This window comes from Tiliqua scincoides, chromosome 9 (assembly GCF_035046505.1).
Source record: "Tiliqua scincoides isolate rTilSci1 chromosome 9, rTilSci1.hap2, whole genome shotgun sequence".
In the NCBI taxonomy this organism is placed as follows: Eukaryota; Metazoa; Chordata; class Lepidosauria; order Squamata; family Scincidae; genus Tiliqua; species Tiliqua scincoides.
The window spans coordinates 185,287-201,931 of NC_089829.1; the positions used below are offsets into that span (position 1 = coordinate 185,287).

Consider the following 16,645-nt stretch of genomic DNA (forward strand, 5'->3'; position numbering starts at 1 on the left):
AAACTTTTGTATAGTTGGAAACTCCAGTTCTGACATGAATTGAGGATCTTTTACCTTTTGACTATATTTCTCTTCAAGAATTCAGATATCTTTTTATTTTTAAACAGAGTTTGAATCATTCCAAGACCTCTATAGAGACTGATTTTCTTCCCTGTTTAAAGACTGGAAAATACCATTTTTGTATTTGATTTGTCTTCAATTTAACTTTGACAGTAAGCATATTGTTTTTCTATTGTGGATTGATATGTTGGCAATATATTTCCAATATCATTTGAAGACTGAAAAGATTATACTACAACAATCACTGGAATTAGAAAGTGAACCAGGATTGCTCCTCTTCTTCCTTCCCCAAAAAGAAGAGGAGTTGGGTTTTGGAAACTAATTTGGATAAATTATGAAAATCAATTTTATTAGACAAGAGTTTGCATGGAATGTTTGCAAGTTTGTTGGTCGCACGTGAACGAGACATGAAATGAAATTGGGTACAGTTCCTCATAAATTAATACACTGGTACAAAGGGGCAGAAGAAGGCAGAGTCAGTCATTTCTGGGCTTGCAGAGCTGGTTGGTGTGTGTTCATCACTGAATCTCTCTGTGTTACTCAGTGCTTGGTGAGGCAAAGCTGAGCAGAGAACTGACGTTGCTGGTGGTGTCCAAGGTGAGCTGAAAGTTTGATCTTGTTGCTTTATTCACATGTGCAAGTGGTAAGAATGTGGCTCTGCTGGACCTCATCCCAAGGCTCCCCTTAGCCCAGCATCCACCTCTCCTCAGTGGCCAACCAGTTGTCTTCAGGGGTCCCACAAGCAGGGCACAAAATCAACAGCCCTCCTGTTTGTCTCCAGCCTCTGGTCCGTAAAGGTTCACTGGTCATGAAATTTCTAACCATGGTGGCTAATATAAGAACAAAAGGAAAACCCTGCTGGGTTGGACCAAGGCCTCTATCAGGTTCCTGTTTCCAACAGAACCTTCTCCTTAAGCTGTCTCAGCAAGAGGCCATCACGGCCTCTTGGGGGGGGGAAGGGAGAGTGAACTGAGAGTTGTATGGAGATGGGAGACTCTCACTGCTCTGCTTTGAACTGACTTGCAATTCTCTTGACTCCTTGTAGGTATGTGAATCGGCCTGTACAGATCAACTATACTGGGGCTGTGTTGGAGGGGGGGGCTGTGAGGGGTTACTTGACAGGTGATTGAATGGGGGCCTGGACAAAGTGGGCTGGATGATCTTGATGCAAGGCATGGGGTCCCAAAGGCATTGTCCTGGGAAGAGAGAAAGAAAAGAAGCATCACAGTCTGAAATCCCCACCTTGGAACACTTGTAGAAGCCAGGAGAGGGAGGTTGAAACACTTGATGCATTGGCTGGTTGAACTGATTGAGATTCACAGAAAAGGTGTCTCCCTCCCAATTAATCAGGCAGCAGATTTCTAAAGCAACATTATTTTTTGTACAAGTGTCAGAACCAATGGGAAATGCTATCTTAAGAGAGATGTGCCCTCTTCTCTTGAGCATAGGAAGGAATGCCTCTTATGAGACTGATGAAAAACATGTGGGTAGAAGCTAAAAATCAAAGCCCTTCTGCAAAGCCCATGTGCAAGTTTAAAAAGATAATTAATGGATTATTCAACCAAGATACTGTAACTGAGTGACAGCTCTTAAAAAAATCAACATCAACCTGTCATGCACCACAATGGAAAAAAGTAACCCTCAACAGCTCTTTCAGAGATTCAGTAAGCGGCCTTCTCTGTGAGTAGGACATTTTCCAGAGTCTCTGCATCAGCAGTGATTAGGAGACCAGTCCAGGACAGTGACTCATGCAGAGACCCTATAGGAAGTCTCCTCTGAGCACCAGTCATTCCCTAAAGTCTCTGCATTAGGACTAACTAAATGCTCCATCACACATGAAGCAGAATCATCCCTCCACATACTACTCGGGCCTGACTGTATGTAACTAATCCAGAGATGCAATGGGCAGCCTCATCTGCAGGTGGGTATACTTTGGGCTCAGGAGAGGTTTTAATTTGGACAGACATTCCATATCACCCTGTGCCACTTCCTGGAAACAATGCTTGGCTGGCACATTTCCCATTTGTGTGACATTATTTCATTTTGACTGCCATGCCCAGAACGTGTGCCAGTCTGTCACTCTCTTACCATCATCGTCATCCCAGTTTAGCATCCCAGACCACTCAAGGTTCCGATCCGGTCCAGTTTGACACCAAAGCATCCCCTTGTGAGACCCTTTTTGCTTCTGCCTCTGTACCTCCGGGAGGACGCCAGGAGGTCGCTGAAGAGCCTCTGGAAAGAGCCTTCTGGGAGGGGAAGCCCCTCCCGGGGGCTTCTGGACCACTGAAGCGGAGCATCTGGTTGTTCCACAGCCCCTGTTAGGAGGGTCTCATCTTGCTCCTGGTCCATTTCTTCAGACCCCACTGGCTGTTCCAGATCCTCCTCTAACAGTCTAGACAAGGTCTGGGGGTAGAAAAAGGGGGAGATGGGTGTGCAAAAACTAAAATAAACTGCAACCGTTTGCTACCAACAATATTGATTTGTATAATTTTGCAGAATTGCAGAATCCTGCTTTCTTGCTGCAGAATTTTGGGTGATGATGGCAAGAACGACAGCAAACAACAGTGAAAGAATTGTCTACAATCGTGAGAGCTGCACTAAAATGGGTTTGAATCATCCATTGAGGTCTGGAATCTTGGGGCTGCAGCCTTGCTCAGGGTTTCCCTCTCCAGGTGCCTACAATTCATTTTATCACAAAGGTGAGTGGGAAAAGTCAGAAAATTCTGCTCATACTCTAAAAAGAAAAATTCAGGATTAAAAAAATGCATATTTTAGGAACAAATTCAAAAGAAGTTATAAAACAAAATCTTCTAATGAATGCTAAATAATCGCAAAGGTCTTTTGCTGGCACCTAAAAACTGGATGAGGTTGATGAGAGTAAAAAACACTTTCTAGCGCAGCCATTCTCAGCTCTGTGTGGCTCCTCTTAAGAGGGGTCTCAGGGCCCTCCTATCAAACAAGGATACAACAAAACAGATAAACATACAATCATGTAGCATTTTCAGCATTTAGTCTGTGCCCCCTTCAAATGTGTCAGAGCACCCCAGGGGGCCATGTGGCTCCTGTTGAGAAGAGCCATCTAGCCTACTTTATGCCATTGGTATTCTCATTTCACAAAGGGGGAAACTGAGGCTTGGAAACAGCTCGATCCTATGCGGAATATTAGGTCTGGTTGGGTGAGCTGGAGTGTCAGATCTCAGGGCTGTGAAATTCCTACAGAGCATCTTTGTGAGAACCCCAGGTGTGTGGAGGAGGAGGAGGAGGAGGCAGGGATGACATTTCTAGCACCAGTGTGAACAGATATTTAGTTGGGGTCAGAACCAGGTGAACTGCAAGGCTTTGTGATATTCAGGCTACAAAACACCTGGACTCACAAGTGAAGCAACATCTGTCCCTCCTGCCAAGCTCACTTCAGCAAAACCTAATGGGCTCCTACATCCTGAACTTGTTTTTTAAATGCACCTCTCCCTCCAGACCAGATAATCCTTTCAATTCCAGAAGCGCTCCCATCCACACAACAGAAACTGACTGAATTTAGTCTCTTACCTGGACACTGGTTATGGGCTTGGCTCTCCCTTGATCATGGGTGAAGAGAAGGAAGAGAAGAAACCCACAGATGAGTTTGGGGTTCATCTTTGCCTTGCAACACCTCCCGTGCTGGCAGAGGAGGGGCTCCCTTGCTGGTGCTCCTCTGATGCCTTCCCGTGACAAGGTGAGCCTCGCTGCTGCCCCTCCTGGCTTTTATACCTCCCTTGACCCCTCCCAGACCCACCTCCAAGAAGATGCCAAGGATTGGCTTCAGGGGGTCTTAGCCTTTGTTGGGGAGGAGGGAGGTGAGCACATCTCTCTCTCTCTCTCTCTCTCTCTCTCTCTCTCTCTCTCTCTCTCTCTCTCTCTCTGCAGGTAGGATTTTTCCTCCTGGCTAGTCAACTCATATTCTCAGTTTGGTCCTCCTTTTTCATGTTCTAGGTGCTGCCGGTAGCTATTGGTGAAGGTGAATCCTCTGCTGAGCAGCTGGCAGGCAAAATTCTTTTTGGTGGGAGAAAAAAAAATAACTAGCAGAGAAATAGCGCAAGGAAAAGGCACTAATGGATGCACAAAGAGCAGAAAATCAAGGGATGCCTGGAATCTCATTGATGCTTGCTGCACCCTGAGGTTGATCATGAGACAGATTCAGCTGCAACTGAGGAAAAGACAGAGGTCTTGTGAGGAAGAAGATGATGAATGAGCTGTGTTGGTTTGCTCTCTTGTCAGAAGCAGAAAGAAAGAGTGCAAAGGGAAGCACTGCGAGTGGCTTTGGGGGCATATGATGAATGTCTCGGAGCCTCATTGACACACATGGTCCTTAGCAGGCTGCAAGGACAGGTCCTTGCTGCAAGGAGCTTACAGTTCAATTTTTGGCAGATGAGAGGAAAGAAGGAGATGCCCAGGGAAGGGCAAAACACTCAGTTGTAGGCTTTGTTTTGGCTTGGGATGAAAAAACCAGAAGGATTATGCCAAAGCCTTGTCGGAAAAGAGGAGTTGAGTCTGGAAGAGCAACAGTCAAGGAGGGAACATAGCTGGCTAGGATAACCAAGAGGCTGAGAGGGCTGAGGCCAGGGAGGGTCTCGAGAAAGGATTCGGAGCTTGTGCTGGATTTGGATGGAAGGAGGGGTGTGGTGTACAAGTGCAGTGGGGAAGACACAGGATCTTGGCAGTGGAGTGCTGGGTGGATGTGAGGGTACTAAGATGAGCCAACCAAAGACCAGCAAGGAGGGGACAACAGTAATCAAGATGAGAGGTGACCAGAGCATGAACTGCAGTTGTTGCTGAGGGGAGAGAAAGGCAGGCCCATATTCTTGTAGTGCTGCACATTCACCTGCCTTCAGAGCAGTCAGGAAAAGGACCACTCAGAGCGGTGATTTCCAGATTGACAGCAGAGCATCCTGGGAGGCCAAAACAACCTGTTGCTTTCAAGAGTCTCATCTCAGCCATCGCAAAGCTTGACCTTTAAAATTGAAAGCCGATGTTCTGGGAGAAACCATTCAGCACCACATCTCGACTTTTCTTCCACGTTATTGCAGAGGCGCCATCAGCAGTCTTGAGCATCATCTAGTGCACCCCATGTGCCAGTAAGCATAGCAGGAGACAGACAGTTGGCTGCTTAATTGGCTGCTGCTTCCTGGGCTTTGGATGAACATCAAAAACCTGTAGATTAATTTTTCACAATGGCTCAAGAGGCTGTTGCTGTGGCCGGTTCTCTGATTAGGGTTCTGAGACTCCCCTGCCAAACCCCCAACCGCTGGAAGCAGGAACTGGGCTCCGTGTGCTGGTCTTGACATCTAGAAGAGGAATTCACTTTTGTGAACATGTGCTAACATGCCATTGGGGTGTGTGTGTGTGTGTGTGTGTGTGTGTGTGTGTGTGTGTTTCCTCTGGGAAATGCCTTAGGAGACTTTGCTGCTCTGTGTAGCTCCAAAAGTGTTTCTGCCTTGGGAGCCTTTGTTCTGCCTTTAGATCACTGCTTTTCCAATGGATTTTAACAGCTGTATAACAATCCAACAGGTGAAGTTTTTCCCAGCACAAAGATGCTGCAACTCAGGAAACTTGACCTGTTGGATTCTCTGCCTAGTAAAACAAGTTACAAGTATATAAGACTTGCTATTACCTGCACTCAGGAAAGCCCACCTGATGTGCATGCCTAAGGGCGCAATCCTAACTTCATGTTAGGAAGCACACTAAGCTACAAAGCATGTTTGCACCTCCTCAGGAGGAAGCTGTGCCAGCGCATGTAGGTGAGCAAGGAGACTGCATCCAGTTAAGTTGCATCTGCCAAGCTCAGCTGATGCAGGGGTCTGGGGAGGTGGGATGGAGGCGTTCAGGGGCAGGGGGAGACCGTGGGGCATCGGCAGGTGGGTGGGGAGCGGGAGGTGGGGCTGGGATTTGGCTGTTATGTTGGATTCCAACCCCCATTCCCAAGCAGCGCAGAGCAGCGGCAAGCCACTCCACTCTCCTCAGACTTATGCCACCTCAGGAGAGTTTCAACAGGAAAAATCCTTGGAGGGCAGGTAACCTGCTGCATTGGGAGTGAGCAAATGCTCCAAACTTAGAGGTGCAAGAAGAGTTACTCCCAAGCCTAGCAGATTACCCAAGACTGGTAAATCTGCTGCCTCTTTTTCATGGGAGCTGACCTGAATGCTGATAAGAGCACATAAACTGAATATAAACTGAAGAGTCCTGCTGGATCAGGCCAAAGGCCCATCTAGTCCAACTTTCTGTATCTCGTAGTGGCTCACCACATAGTGGCACTTGCTTTGGGGGGCACACAAGACACAACCTGCATCCTGGTGCCCTCCCCTGCATCTGGCATTCTGAGGAAGTAATCATCTAAAATCAGGAGCATGCACATACCTACCATGACTTGTAACCCATAATGGACTTTTCCTCCAGAAATTTGTCTAATCCCCTCTTAAAGGCATCTAGATGCCATCACCACTTCCTATGGTAGGGAGTTCCACAGACTAATTACACGTTGGGTAAAGAAATATTTTCTTCTGTCTGTCCTAACTCTCCCCACACTCAATTTGAGTGGATGTCCCCTGGTTCTGGTGTTATGTGAGAGGGAAAAGAGCATCCCTCTATCCACTCTATTGATCCCCTGCATAATTTGTATGTCTCAATCATGTCCCCCCAAGGCGCCTCTTTTCTAGACTGAAGAGCCCCAAACGCCGTAGTCTTTCTTCGTAAGGAAGGTGCCCCAGCCCAGTCATCTCTTTCTGGCCGCTCTCTTTCAAACTCATCTTATTTATTTATGTATTTGTTTATTTATACATACATACATACATACATACATACATACATACATACATACTTTGTATTGGCAACCTTCAGTCTCGAAAGACTCTGGTATCGCGCTCTGAAAGGTGGTTCTGGCACAGCGTCTAGTGTGGCTGAAAAGGCCAATCCGGGAGTGACAATCCCTTCCACACCGGGAGCAAGTGCAGTCTGTCCCTGGTCTGTCTCCCTGGCTATGGGCCTTCCTTCTTTGCCTCTTAGCCTCAGACTGTTGGCAAAGTGTCTCTTCAAACTGGGAAAGGCCATGCTGCACAGCCTGCCTCCAAGCGGGCCGCTCATACATACATACATACATACATACATACATACATACATACATACATACATACATACATTGTTGTTGGCATCCTTCAGTCTCGGAAGACTATGGTGTCGCGCTCTGAATGGTGGTTCTGGAACAGAGTGTCCTCTCTAGTGTGCGAAGCCTGGGTAAAGTAGGTATGGAGGATAGGCTGTTACCCATGCAGCAAATCCCCCCTCTCCACGTCCCTGGAATGGTCCAATGGAAAGGCAGAGGCCAATACGGTTGGTTCCAGCAGCGTCGCAGGAGTTGCCAGAACGTGACTGTGTTCAGCCATGAACTGCCTCAGGGACTCCGGCTCCTGATTTTGCCTCGAGGTTGACTCCTGAAGCCTTTTCCATAACTGGATGTAGCCACAAGGCAGTGGAGGTTTGGGGTCAGAGTTTTCCTTCTCTCAGATGAGCTGCCTTCCCAGGCTGACGAGTCCCATCGACCCGGTGGCTGTTTAGTCGCCTCTTACGACAAGTACAGCCAAACTGAGGGCCTATTCTTATCCCCAGCCCCCAGGGGAATGTACATACCCCCAGGGTATGTACATACATACATACATACATACATACATACATACATACATACATACATACATACATACCCTGCCTTTCTATCCTGCTAAGGGCACTCAAGGTCGCTGATGCAGGGGCAGAGCAGAGATACCTGCCCCCAGCAGTGTCTGGTCATAAGAAGCGGAGACCACACCGAGAAGCAGCAGGCGACAGGGGCATCTCTAGGCTTAGGCGACTGGTGTGAAGGCCCCGTGTCCTTCTGATTGGTGTCACCACTACCTGACCAGGCAGTTGCCAACTGTTCTTTCTCCATCCCTGTTCCAGTATACAGCAGCCTGGCTGCACTTGGGTGACTAATGAATAGCCTTTGCCAAGCACCTTTGTATTTAAAAGAAACAAAGCAAGTTGACTGCAGGCAATTCTGGAAATAAAATCACTGATGTAACGGGAAGGGGTCAGGCCGGGTGTTAGATGGACGGGCTCGTCGTTGAGCTCCACGAGGGACCTGCCTGCTGACTGGCCCTTTGTGAAACCAGCGTTTCCCCTGCTTCGGATTGGCACAAGGAGGGAGCTGCACTTGGCCCTTTTGCCACACCCCACAGCTGCACCAGGCCCCCTTTCTCTGCCAAGGCCTTGCTGCCAGCTCAGAATGGAACCTGAAGGCATCGAGAAGCCCAGTGAGCCAATTCAGCAGGGTAATTACCAGCAGAAATGCAGACGGGTGACGCTGAGCACTGAACCTTAGCACGGCCCTGCGGCCCCACAGCGCTTTGGGGCAGGTGGGTGATGCTTCAGGCACACAAGCAAGAAATGCTAATGTGCCGTAATCAGGGAGAGGGGGAGAGCCCCTGTGCCAGTTCCTGGCGCAGGCCAGAGATTCTGGGTTGACGAAAGCCCTGCTGAGTGACGTCAGTGCCCTTGAAAATAAGCCATGTGGGGCAGGTGGGGGGGCACCTGAAGGTGGAAGGGAGCAGGTGGAAGGGTGGCTTAGGGCAGGGAGAGGAGTGCCCAAGGGTGGTCGAATGATTTTAGGGGAGGTCGGAGGCGGCACTTTTTTGGACTCAGAGCAAAGGCAAGAGAGACAGACAGCAGTGAGAAACAGGCCTCCTTCATGGGAGGAGATTCCAGGAGAACTTCTTAGCACAGCAGCTACGTTGTTGGTAGAAGAGGCAACACTTCACTGCCATACCCTCAAGCAGAGGTGTCCAAACTTTTTGACAGAGGGCCACATCATCTCTCTGACACTGTGCTGGGGGCCAGGAAAAAAAAAAAGAATTAATTTATATTTCCAATTTGAATAAATTTAAATAAATTTACATAAATGAATAAATCAGAGATGGGACTTATATGACTGAAACAGCTCAAGGCTTTAGGCCTTGCGCAAACAAGGTTGGCCTTTCCTTTGCTGCTGCTGCTGCTTCACAAACGTGAAACAGCAAGCAGTGGAGGGAGCCCTCGGCCTGCAGCTCAAGCGAGAGGTTGCACAGTCAGGCCTCATGCTGAGAGCAGTTGCATCGGGCCAGTGCGGGCTCCAGCAAGTCTCCAGCGGGCCAGAGGCTCATTAGAGACTGAGGGCTCCCCACGGGCCAGATTGGGGGTTCCCAAGGGTCGCAAATGGCCCCCGGGCTGGGATTTGGACACCCCTGCCCTAAAGGGTTTACTGTCAGAGGAGGGAAAGGAAAGAGTTACTTGTCCGCAGTGGAATCCTGGAGGGTTCTGTGCAAGTTATTGTCCTGGAAGGACCTCCAGAGTGCAAGGAGCTTAGTTAGTACAGGACATCAATCAGGCAGAGACACAACACGAAGCCCCCTCCAAGTGCACATGGGGTGGCTGAATGCTGCAGTCATAGCTGGCGCAGAAACAAGACTCTTCCCCTGGCAGAGGCTGATGGGAACATCAGGGCAGAGATGTCATAGACGGCCTCCTCTGAGAGTGAATACTTTGGGACTTGCGGAAAAATCTTTTAATTATTGCCATCCTGCCTCTGTTCGTGGGGATTCTTCTAAGCTGTCGATAGACCTGTCCTCCCGTCCCTTTCAGAAGAGTGTCTGGTGGGCATCCTGTTTGTCTCCAGCATTTGATCTTTAGGTTAGACTGCTCCTGGGCCTGGAGGTTCCATTTATGAGTCACCTCCACATGCCTTTCTCTTGAACCTGTGCCTCCCTCTTCTCCATCACCGTGCAAGCCTAGTTCTGCTGAAGGCATCATCGGCCCTTCTCAGCTTTCCTTCTCTGGCATGCAGCTGGCTGCAAAGTGCCCTTGGCTCCGTGCGGTGGGGATGACGGCACTTTGGAGCTTAATAGCAGGTCAGAGGTTGTTCTGGAGTGTTGGGTTTGGACGGCAGAGGCCTGTGGATTAGGGTTGTCAGGCCCATTTATCACAGTTTGCTGACGCTAATGAAGCCCAGTGGGGAGATGGGAGGAAGGAAAAGTCTCAGGAAAGGCCAGAGACAGAGTTGAGGTCCAATAAACACACGAGTGGGCTGCTGTGAAGAGGACAGGCTGTGTGCTCAGCGTGCCAAGATGGCCCTGATGGCTTTGGGGCAGCTCAATTCCCCAAAAGGGTGTCACAGAAACGGAAAGTTAGTCAGTCACGAAGCAGGCAAAAGTCTTTGCATCAGAAGCAGAGCCCTGCTGAATTGCACCAAATTGCCACTTGCCTCGCACCCTCCTTCCCATGGTGGCCAGTTGGGTGCTCCCAGGAGACCTGCGAGCAGCATCTCAAGCAACAACCATCCACTGATGTTTGTCCCCCAGGAACTGTTCTTCAGACGTAGACTGCTTCTCTACACAGAGGCTTCATTCTTAACTGTCATGGCCAACAAGAACATAAGAATTTCCCTGCTCGATCAAAAGTTCATCCTCCTGGTTTCCACGTTGGCCAATGAGTTATTGGCATCCCGTTATCTGTTTCCGGGGGCTGGGAGTCAGAGGGATATTCCCACCCCACAGCAGCTTCTTTCCTGCAGATTTAAAAGCCAGGCATGTGGCGGCATTTGTGACTTTGGTTAAACCAAAAAACACAACTGTCCTATGTGAAATTGGCAGCCCCAAATACTCTCTGCAGCTGCTGTGTGCATGAAAGGACTGGCTGTGCACTGCCAACTGCCCTTGCATTCATGAGCAGGCACGTCTTTCACACGCACACTTGAGATGAAATGCGTCTTGGGATGGGCAAGTCCAGCACAGCTTAACTCAAGTCGAGTCATGAGTCTCCACTCCCCACAACTCGACTCGAAAACAAGTCCTAATGGGTGGACTTTCCGAGTTGCCCAGAGTGGTTTTGTGACTCAGAACGACTCATGAGTCTTTCCCCTTCAAGAAGCCAGTCACGACTCCATGGGAAAAAGTGAGGCTGCTGCTGGCTGTGTGTGTGTTTCAGAGTTCTCTTTAAACACTCCCCTGCTGTCCCCACCCTTCCCATCTCTAAGGCAGCAGTGCAGAACACACCGATTGGTTCCCTTCATACGATTCCACCCCAGCCACAACAAAATCCACCCCCCTTCACTTCAGAGGCACAGGTGGACTTACAGGGAGGAAGGGGATGCATCCCAGTTTGGCAAGGCAAGAGGTGACGGGGCAGCATGAGTGATCAAGCAAGGGGACAGAGCAGTCACAGGCAGGCAGGAGGTGTTGCTTGCCTACAGCAGCTGTGAGGTTAGCTTATGACCCACCCACTCCTCCTCTGCAGATCTACTCAGAACTCATTGCACCATTCAAAGACAGGGGCTTCCTCCTCCTCCTAGGTCAGGGGTGTCAAACTGGCCTGGGGGGCGGATGCAGCCCACAGAAGCTTTCTATCTGGGCCTTGGGCTCTCAGTTGCTGAGCAGTGCTAAGGTGTTACTGCTGCAAGGGTGGCCCACATGATATTTGGGCTCCCCCATATCGTGAAATACGATCAAGATTTGTTTTTTTCTCTTTGGTCATTTGCAGCTAATGTGTTCCTAAGCGAGAAAAAGTGCTTGTTTCTGGTTATGGCCTGTTAATGACATCACTTCCTGCCTAATGACATCACTTCTGGCCCTCAGCAGGTGTCATAAATGCCATTCAGCCTGCTGTATGAAACGGGTTTGACAGCCCGGTCCTAGGTGACTGTGGAGGAGGAGACTAGTGAGGGTGGAGGACATTCATTCATTGCAGCCTAGCCTATGGCACACAGGCTGAGCAGTGCCAGAGTGGGCAGGCAGGAGGGTGGGCTGCCCAAACCATGCCCCCCCGGCTTCCCCCTGCCTCCTCCAGCCCCTCCTGTTTGTAAAACGCACTTGTCTCCATGGTAGAAAACGCTCCTCCTATCCCCCTCCCTCTCTCGGAGACACATCCTTCATCCAATGGTGGTCTGGGGGACAAGAAGAGCCTCCCCCCCATGTTCTGTACACATACAGGACCCTCACATGGACTTTTGCAAAAGTTATTGCAAGTTCTGCAAACCAGGATCCTGCCAGTTTTAAGCCCAAGCAAAAAAAGGGTTAACCATTTTGCTCCACCTCCCCAGCCTGTCTCTGAACATAATGTACCCTGTTGCTGGTGCTGCTGTTTGCATGCGCAAAGCCCGGCTTCTGGATCAACACAAGAGGTTTTTCAAGTAAGACGGAGGAGGCGCCTCCCCTAGCCATTTGTGGGCGACTCAAGTCACCCAAACCCATGACGACTCCTGAGTCAGGAGCCCCAGACTCAGCTGTTTCCACAAGTCTTTGACACACATGACTCGAGTCTGCACAAGTCAGTGAAAAATGCACATTTTTGCAACTCGAACTTGACCCGTTCGCATCCCTGAATGTGTCCACCTTCCCACCCAGAGATGTCACTTCTGAAGATCATGTGAAGGGAGTGGAGCTGTGGAGGATGGCAATGTAAGCAGCTCACACACAAATGGCGTTTTGAGAAGGCATCCCTGAGCACTGAAAATGGGAGCAGTTCCCAGGAAATAGGGATTGTCCCCAGCAATGAAGCCAGCTGAAGTGTTCAGGCCTACTTAACCCTGCATAGACCTGGGTCCCCTTGCTAAATTTGGAGTGCCAGGGAAGAATGACTTGGGCCTCTGTAACACGACACTGACCCTTTCCTGACTCTTCATAATATGATTTTTATCCCCAGCGGGAGCTTTTGGCCCCTAACCTTTCAAAAGGATACAGTTCAGGGCCCAGCTTCTCCGTGCCCACAGTGATCTCTGCATACCCCGCTGCACACAGAAATGTCTCAGCAACAAATGGCTGGAGGTGGAATGAGAAAGTGCGCTGAGAGACCAGACGGTTCTTAGCTCCCCTCCTCCCCTCAGAATCATCCCTAAAAGGGCTAAGGGACCTGTTGGCAGGTGGGATTTGGATTTCAGCTGAATATTCAGCGTCAATGTTGAGCAAAAGCATTTATGAATGCTATTTAGGGTGCAATCCTAACCAACTCTCCAGCACTGAGGTAAGGGCAATGCAGCTCCGGGGGAAGGAACAAACATTCCCTTACCTTGAGGAGGCCACCGTGACTGCCCCTCAACTGCAAAATGCAGCACACACCACATTGGCACGGTTATGCCAGTGTTGTAAAGTCGGTTAGGTTCTGGGCCTCAGATTCACATTCCTGCAGGGTATTTACCCTTCATTGTGGCTTTCGTCAATGTAAGCTAAAGTCCACTCTGAGCATTGCAAAGTGACACAAAGCACAGCTCGGTTCCTCCGCCAATATGGTAGCTTGGTTGCACTTTAGCTGAGATTGCTCTGCTGCAGCACCGCTGCTGAAGAACTCGAAGGTCTTGCGAGCAGCCAGAATGGCTGAGCAACTTAGCTCGAAGGTCTTGCAAGCAAAATTTGCAGGGGAGCAAGGATGCAGGCAGTGCTAGTTCCCAAACAACACATCCAACCACCGATCTGAGCTAAAGTCAAACACGTTCTGCTACAACCTCTTGGTTGCAGTAGTATATCACTGGGCAGCAGCTCCCTTCTCAGAAAAGCCCTCGAAAAGTCATGTCAGACTCCTGAAAATAGCACGGTCTGCTGCACTGGAGAGCTGCAGGGGCAGCAAGTGGGCATGGATATTTTAATGGTTGGCTGTCAACACTGGCAGAAGAGGTGGTTGGGCTTTAAACCTCACACTCCGAGAGCACTGATAAGGGGCTCACAGCCCTCTAGCTCTGGAGCCTGGATGGGCTCGCAGATAAGCAGAACTGTCAGCTCTGTGTTCACACCTTGGCAGGCCTATTAAGCCACCCTCTCCCTTTCATTTCTCAAGCGACCAAAAGCCTCGGCTCAAGATGCACCTCACTCCCAACTTGCCCGTGAGCATTTAATGAGGACTTTGGAAGCATCGTCCCCTTCTGCCTCTGCTGAACTCCCCCACTGTCAGAAACCCACCATCTGTCCATGGGCTTTGGGCACTTGGGTCACTAATCCAATGACAAGTCAGGCTCGTTTTGGTCCTTTGAGGCTGGAGTTTTTGCCTCTCACAGCTACGGAGGTTTCCCAGACTGCAGCCTCTGTTTTCGGGGGGTGATGGTGGTCAGGTTTTCAGGCAATTTGGGTGATAAGCAAGCAAACCCACAGAGTTTCTAAAATTTCAGCGCCATGTTCCGTTCCTGCTCTGTGAGATGTCCTTCTCTGATCTACCAACCTTCAAAAATGCATCCACAGTTGGATTTTGCTTACCAAATAGGAACAAATTTATTTATTTAAAGAAATTTATACCCTGCCTTTCCCATGCCAAAACAAATGCCCAAGGCAGCTTACAAAGCTTTATAGTCAAGCACAGAGTATCACAACAAGTAAAACATCAAACGAGACAACAAAACATTAATTTTAACATTACATGGTGAAAAATGAATATCCAAACAGAGCACAGCTGAAGGGGAAAAGAAAAAAAAAGAACTTATTGAGCCTGTGGGGAACACAGAAGGCGAGGGAGGCTGTCAAGTCACAACAGGAAGACAGAGGCATAGAGGGCAAATATCTGCTCAGCAACCAAATGCCGGAAGAAACAGGTATGTTTTGAGCCCTCACCAAAAACCCATGAGCAAGGAGCAGTTCTCAGCTCCCTCGGAAGCGCATTCCACAGCTGTGGCGCCACCACAGAGAAGGCTTTCCTCCAAGATGCCCCCCCCATTTGGACAAAGGCAGCTCTTGTAGAAGAGCCCCTTCTGCTGATCTGAGAGGGTGGGTTGGAATGTATGGAAGGAGGTGGTCTTCCAGGTAGCCTGGACCCAGGTCATGGAGGGCATGACTAGTGAAACGGAAAATTTCCATTTTCAAAAAATTGTATCAGTGCCTATATTTGTGCTGGTGCCGTATTGCTGGAGGCCCCAGAGCAGCAATTTTCCAGTGTTTTTCTTCTCATGGCGCACGGACTTCTGTGGTCTTCTCTCTGGTCTTTGCCTTTTGTGATGTCACTTCCAGCTTCTGGGAGACTCTTCTGGGTTCTGTGGCTCTGTTTCTAGGGCAACTGTCTGTAGTATCAGATTGTCTGTCCTGCTTCCTCTGCCAGCAGAGCCAAAGGGACAAGCAATTCATAACAGTTGCCCTAGAAACAGAGCCACGGATCCCAGGAGAATTTTTCAACAATTTTCAATGCTGTGCTCCAAACTCTGGCAGTAACCTGCGGATCTTACAGCACACCAATGTGCCACACCAGTTGAAAATCACTGCCCTAGAGCAAGGCACCACGCCCAGGTGGCTGCCCCCCTCCGCCAATGGCACATTGGGCCATGAGTAGTGAGGATCCAAGGCTGGCCTGTCGAGGTGGCTCCTCGTCCAGTGTCTGACCAGCTGCCCCCGGCCCACTTATCCTTGCACATGACCCTGTCTCTTCCATTGGCCAAAAAGAACAGATGGAATGAATGGAACCCAGAGACCTGAGACCTCCTCAGATTCCTTGTCACCTTCCCAGAATTCCTTGCATAGTTGCCTTCTTAAGTGTTTCCTGCACTGTGATCTCCCCAGGGATAACGGTGCAGGCTGGTTTGGTGTTGACGTGTGGCGATGGTGAGTGCCATCCCATGACATCACTGGCCTCCAACTCAAGGAGCCCAGGAAGTGTGCCTGCAATCAGACTCTCTGAGGCTGCAATCCTATGCACACTTTCCTGCTGTAAACCTTTTGAAGGCAATGGGACTTACTTTTGAGTAGACATGCCTAGGATTGCCACTGGAGCCCAGGGCCTCTCCAGTTGGAACCAAACACTCAAGAACCTTTTCTCAGTAATGGCAACCAGTGGGATATGGATACATGGCCTGGAAAGAGACAGGCAGAGAAAGAGAGGAGTTTTTTCTCCCTTTCTCACAACACTAAAACAGGGTGGGGGGTCGCAGGTGGCAAGAAAGACTGAGCTGGAAGTTGGGGCTTCCCCGGTTCAAATCTGTGGCACAAGGAGAAAGAGTGAAATACACCTTCCCTGTGCACCAGTGTTCTGACTCTGATGAGCCACACTGCAGCTGCTATTTTAGCTAAGAAAAGAACTTCAGGTAATGTACAGTTTGTTTCCAGGGCCGGTCAATCCATGAGGACAACTGAGGCAGTTGCCTCAGGAAGCAGATGGGTAGTGGGCACCTCTCTCTGTTGGCCCAATTGCCTCCACTCTTGCTGCTGCTGCTTCCTGGATTGAAAAAAAGAGGAGGGGGTGGAAGAAGTAGTGTGGAGGAGAAGAGAGTAGTAGGCTAGAGTGTCAGAGGCAGAGACATTCTAGCCCAACTCTCTCTTCTCTCTTCTCCATCCCCCTTCTTCCTTTCCAGTCCAAGGAGCAGAGGCTGTTGCATCCCTAGATAAAGTGGGCAGGATTTGGCATGCCATTCCAGGCACTGGGAGCAATTTAATTAGTCAGTTTAGCCCTTATTAAAGTGTGTAGGAAACATGTAGAACAGAATGGAAATATAATAGATTCAGTATGCAATCCTATACACACTGAACACACTTCTGAGTAGACCTGCATGGGATTGCACAGTCAGTTATGTTTTGTGACAGATGCTTTTTTA

At 49.4% G+C, this 16,645-nt stretch overlaps 1 protein-coding gene across 1 annotated transcript; it reads right to left on the reverse strand.

Annotated features, from left to right (window-relative positions):
* Window positions 1–388: 388 nt before the first annotated feature.
* On the reverse strand, window positions 389–12,799 carry LOC136660569 (C-type natriuretic peptide 1-like). Its single transcript, XM_066637829.1, has 3 exons — window positions 12,213–12,799; window positions 2,258–2,463; window positions 389–1,256 (listed from the first exon to the last, which is right to left on the reverse strand). The coding sequence occupies exons 1-3, from the start codon at window positions 12,339–12,341 to the stop codon at window positions 1,172–1,174; spliced, it is 420 nt and encodes a 139-aa protein (XP_066493926.1). The 5' UTR covers window positions 12,342–12,799; the 3' UTR covers window positions 389–1,171.
* Window positions 12,800–16,645: the final 3,846 nt, after the last annotated feature.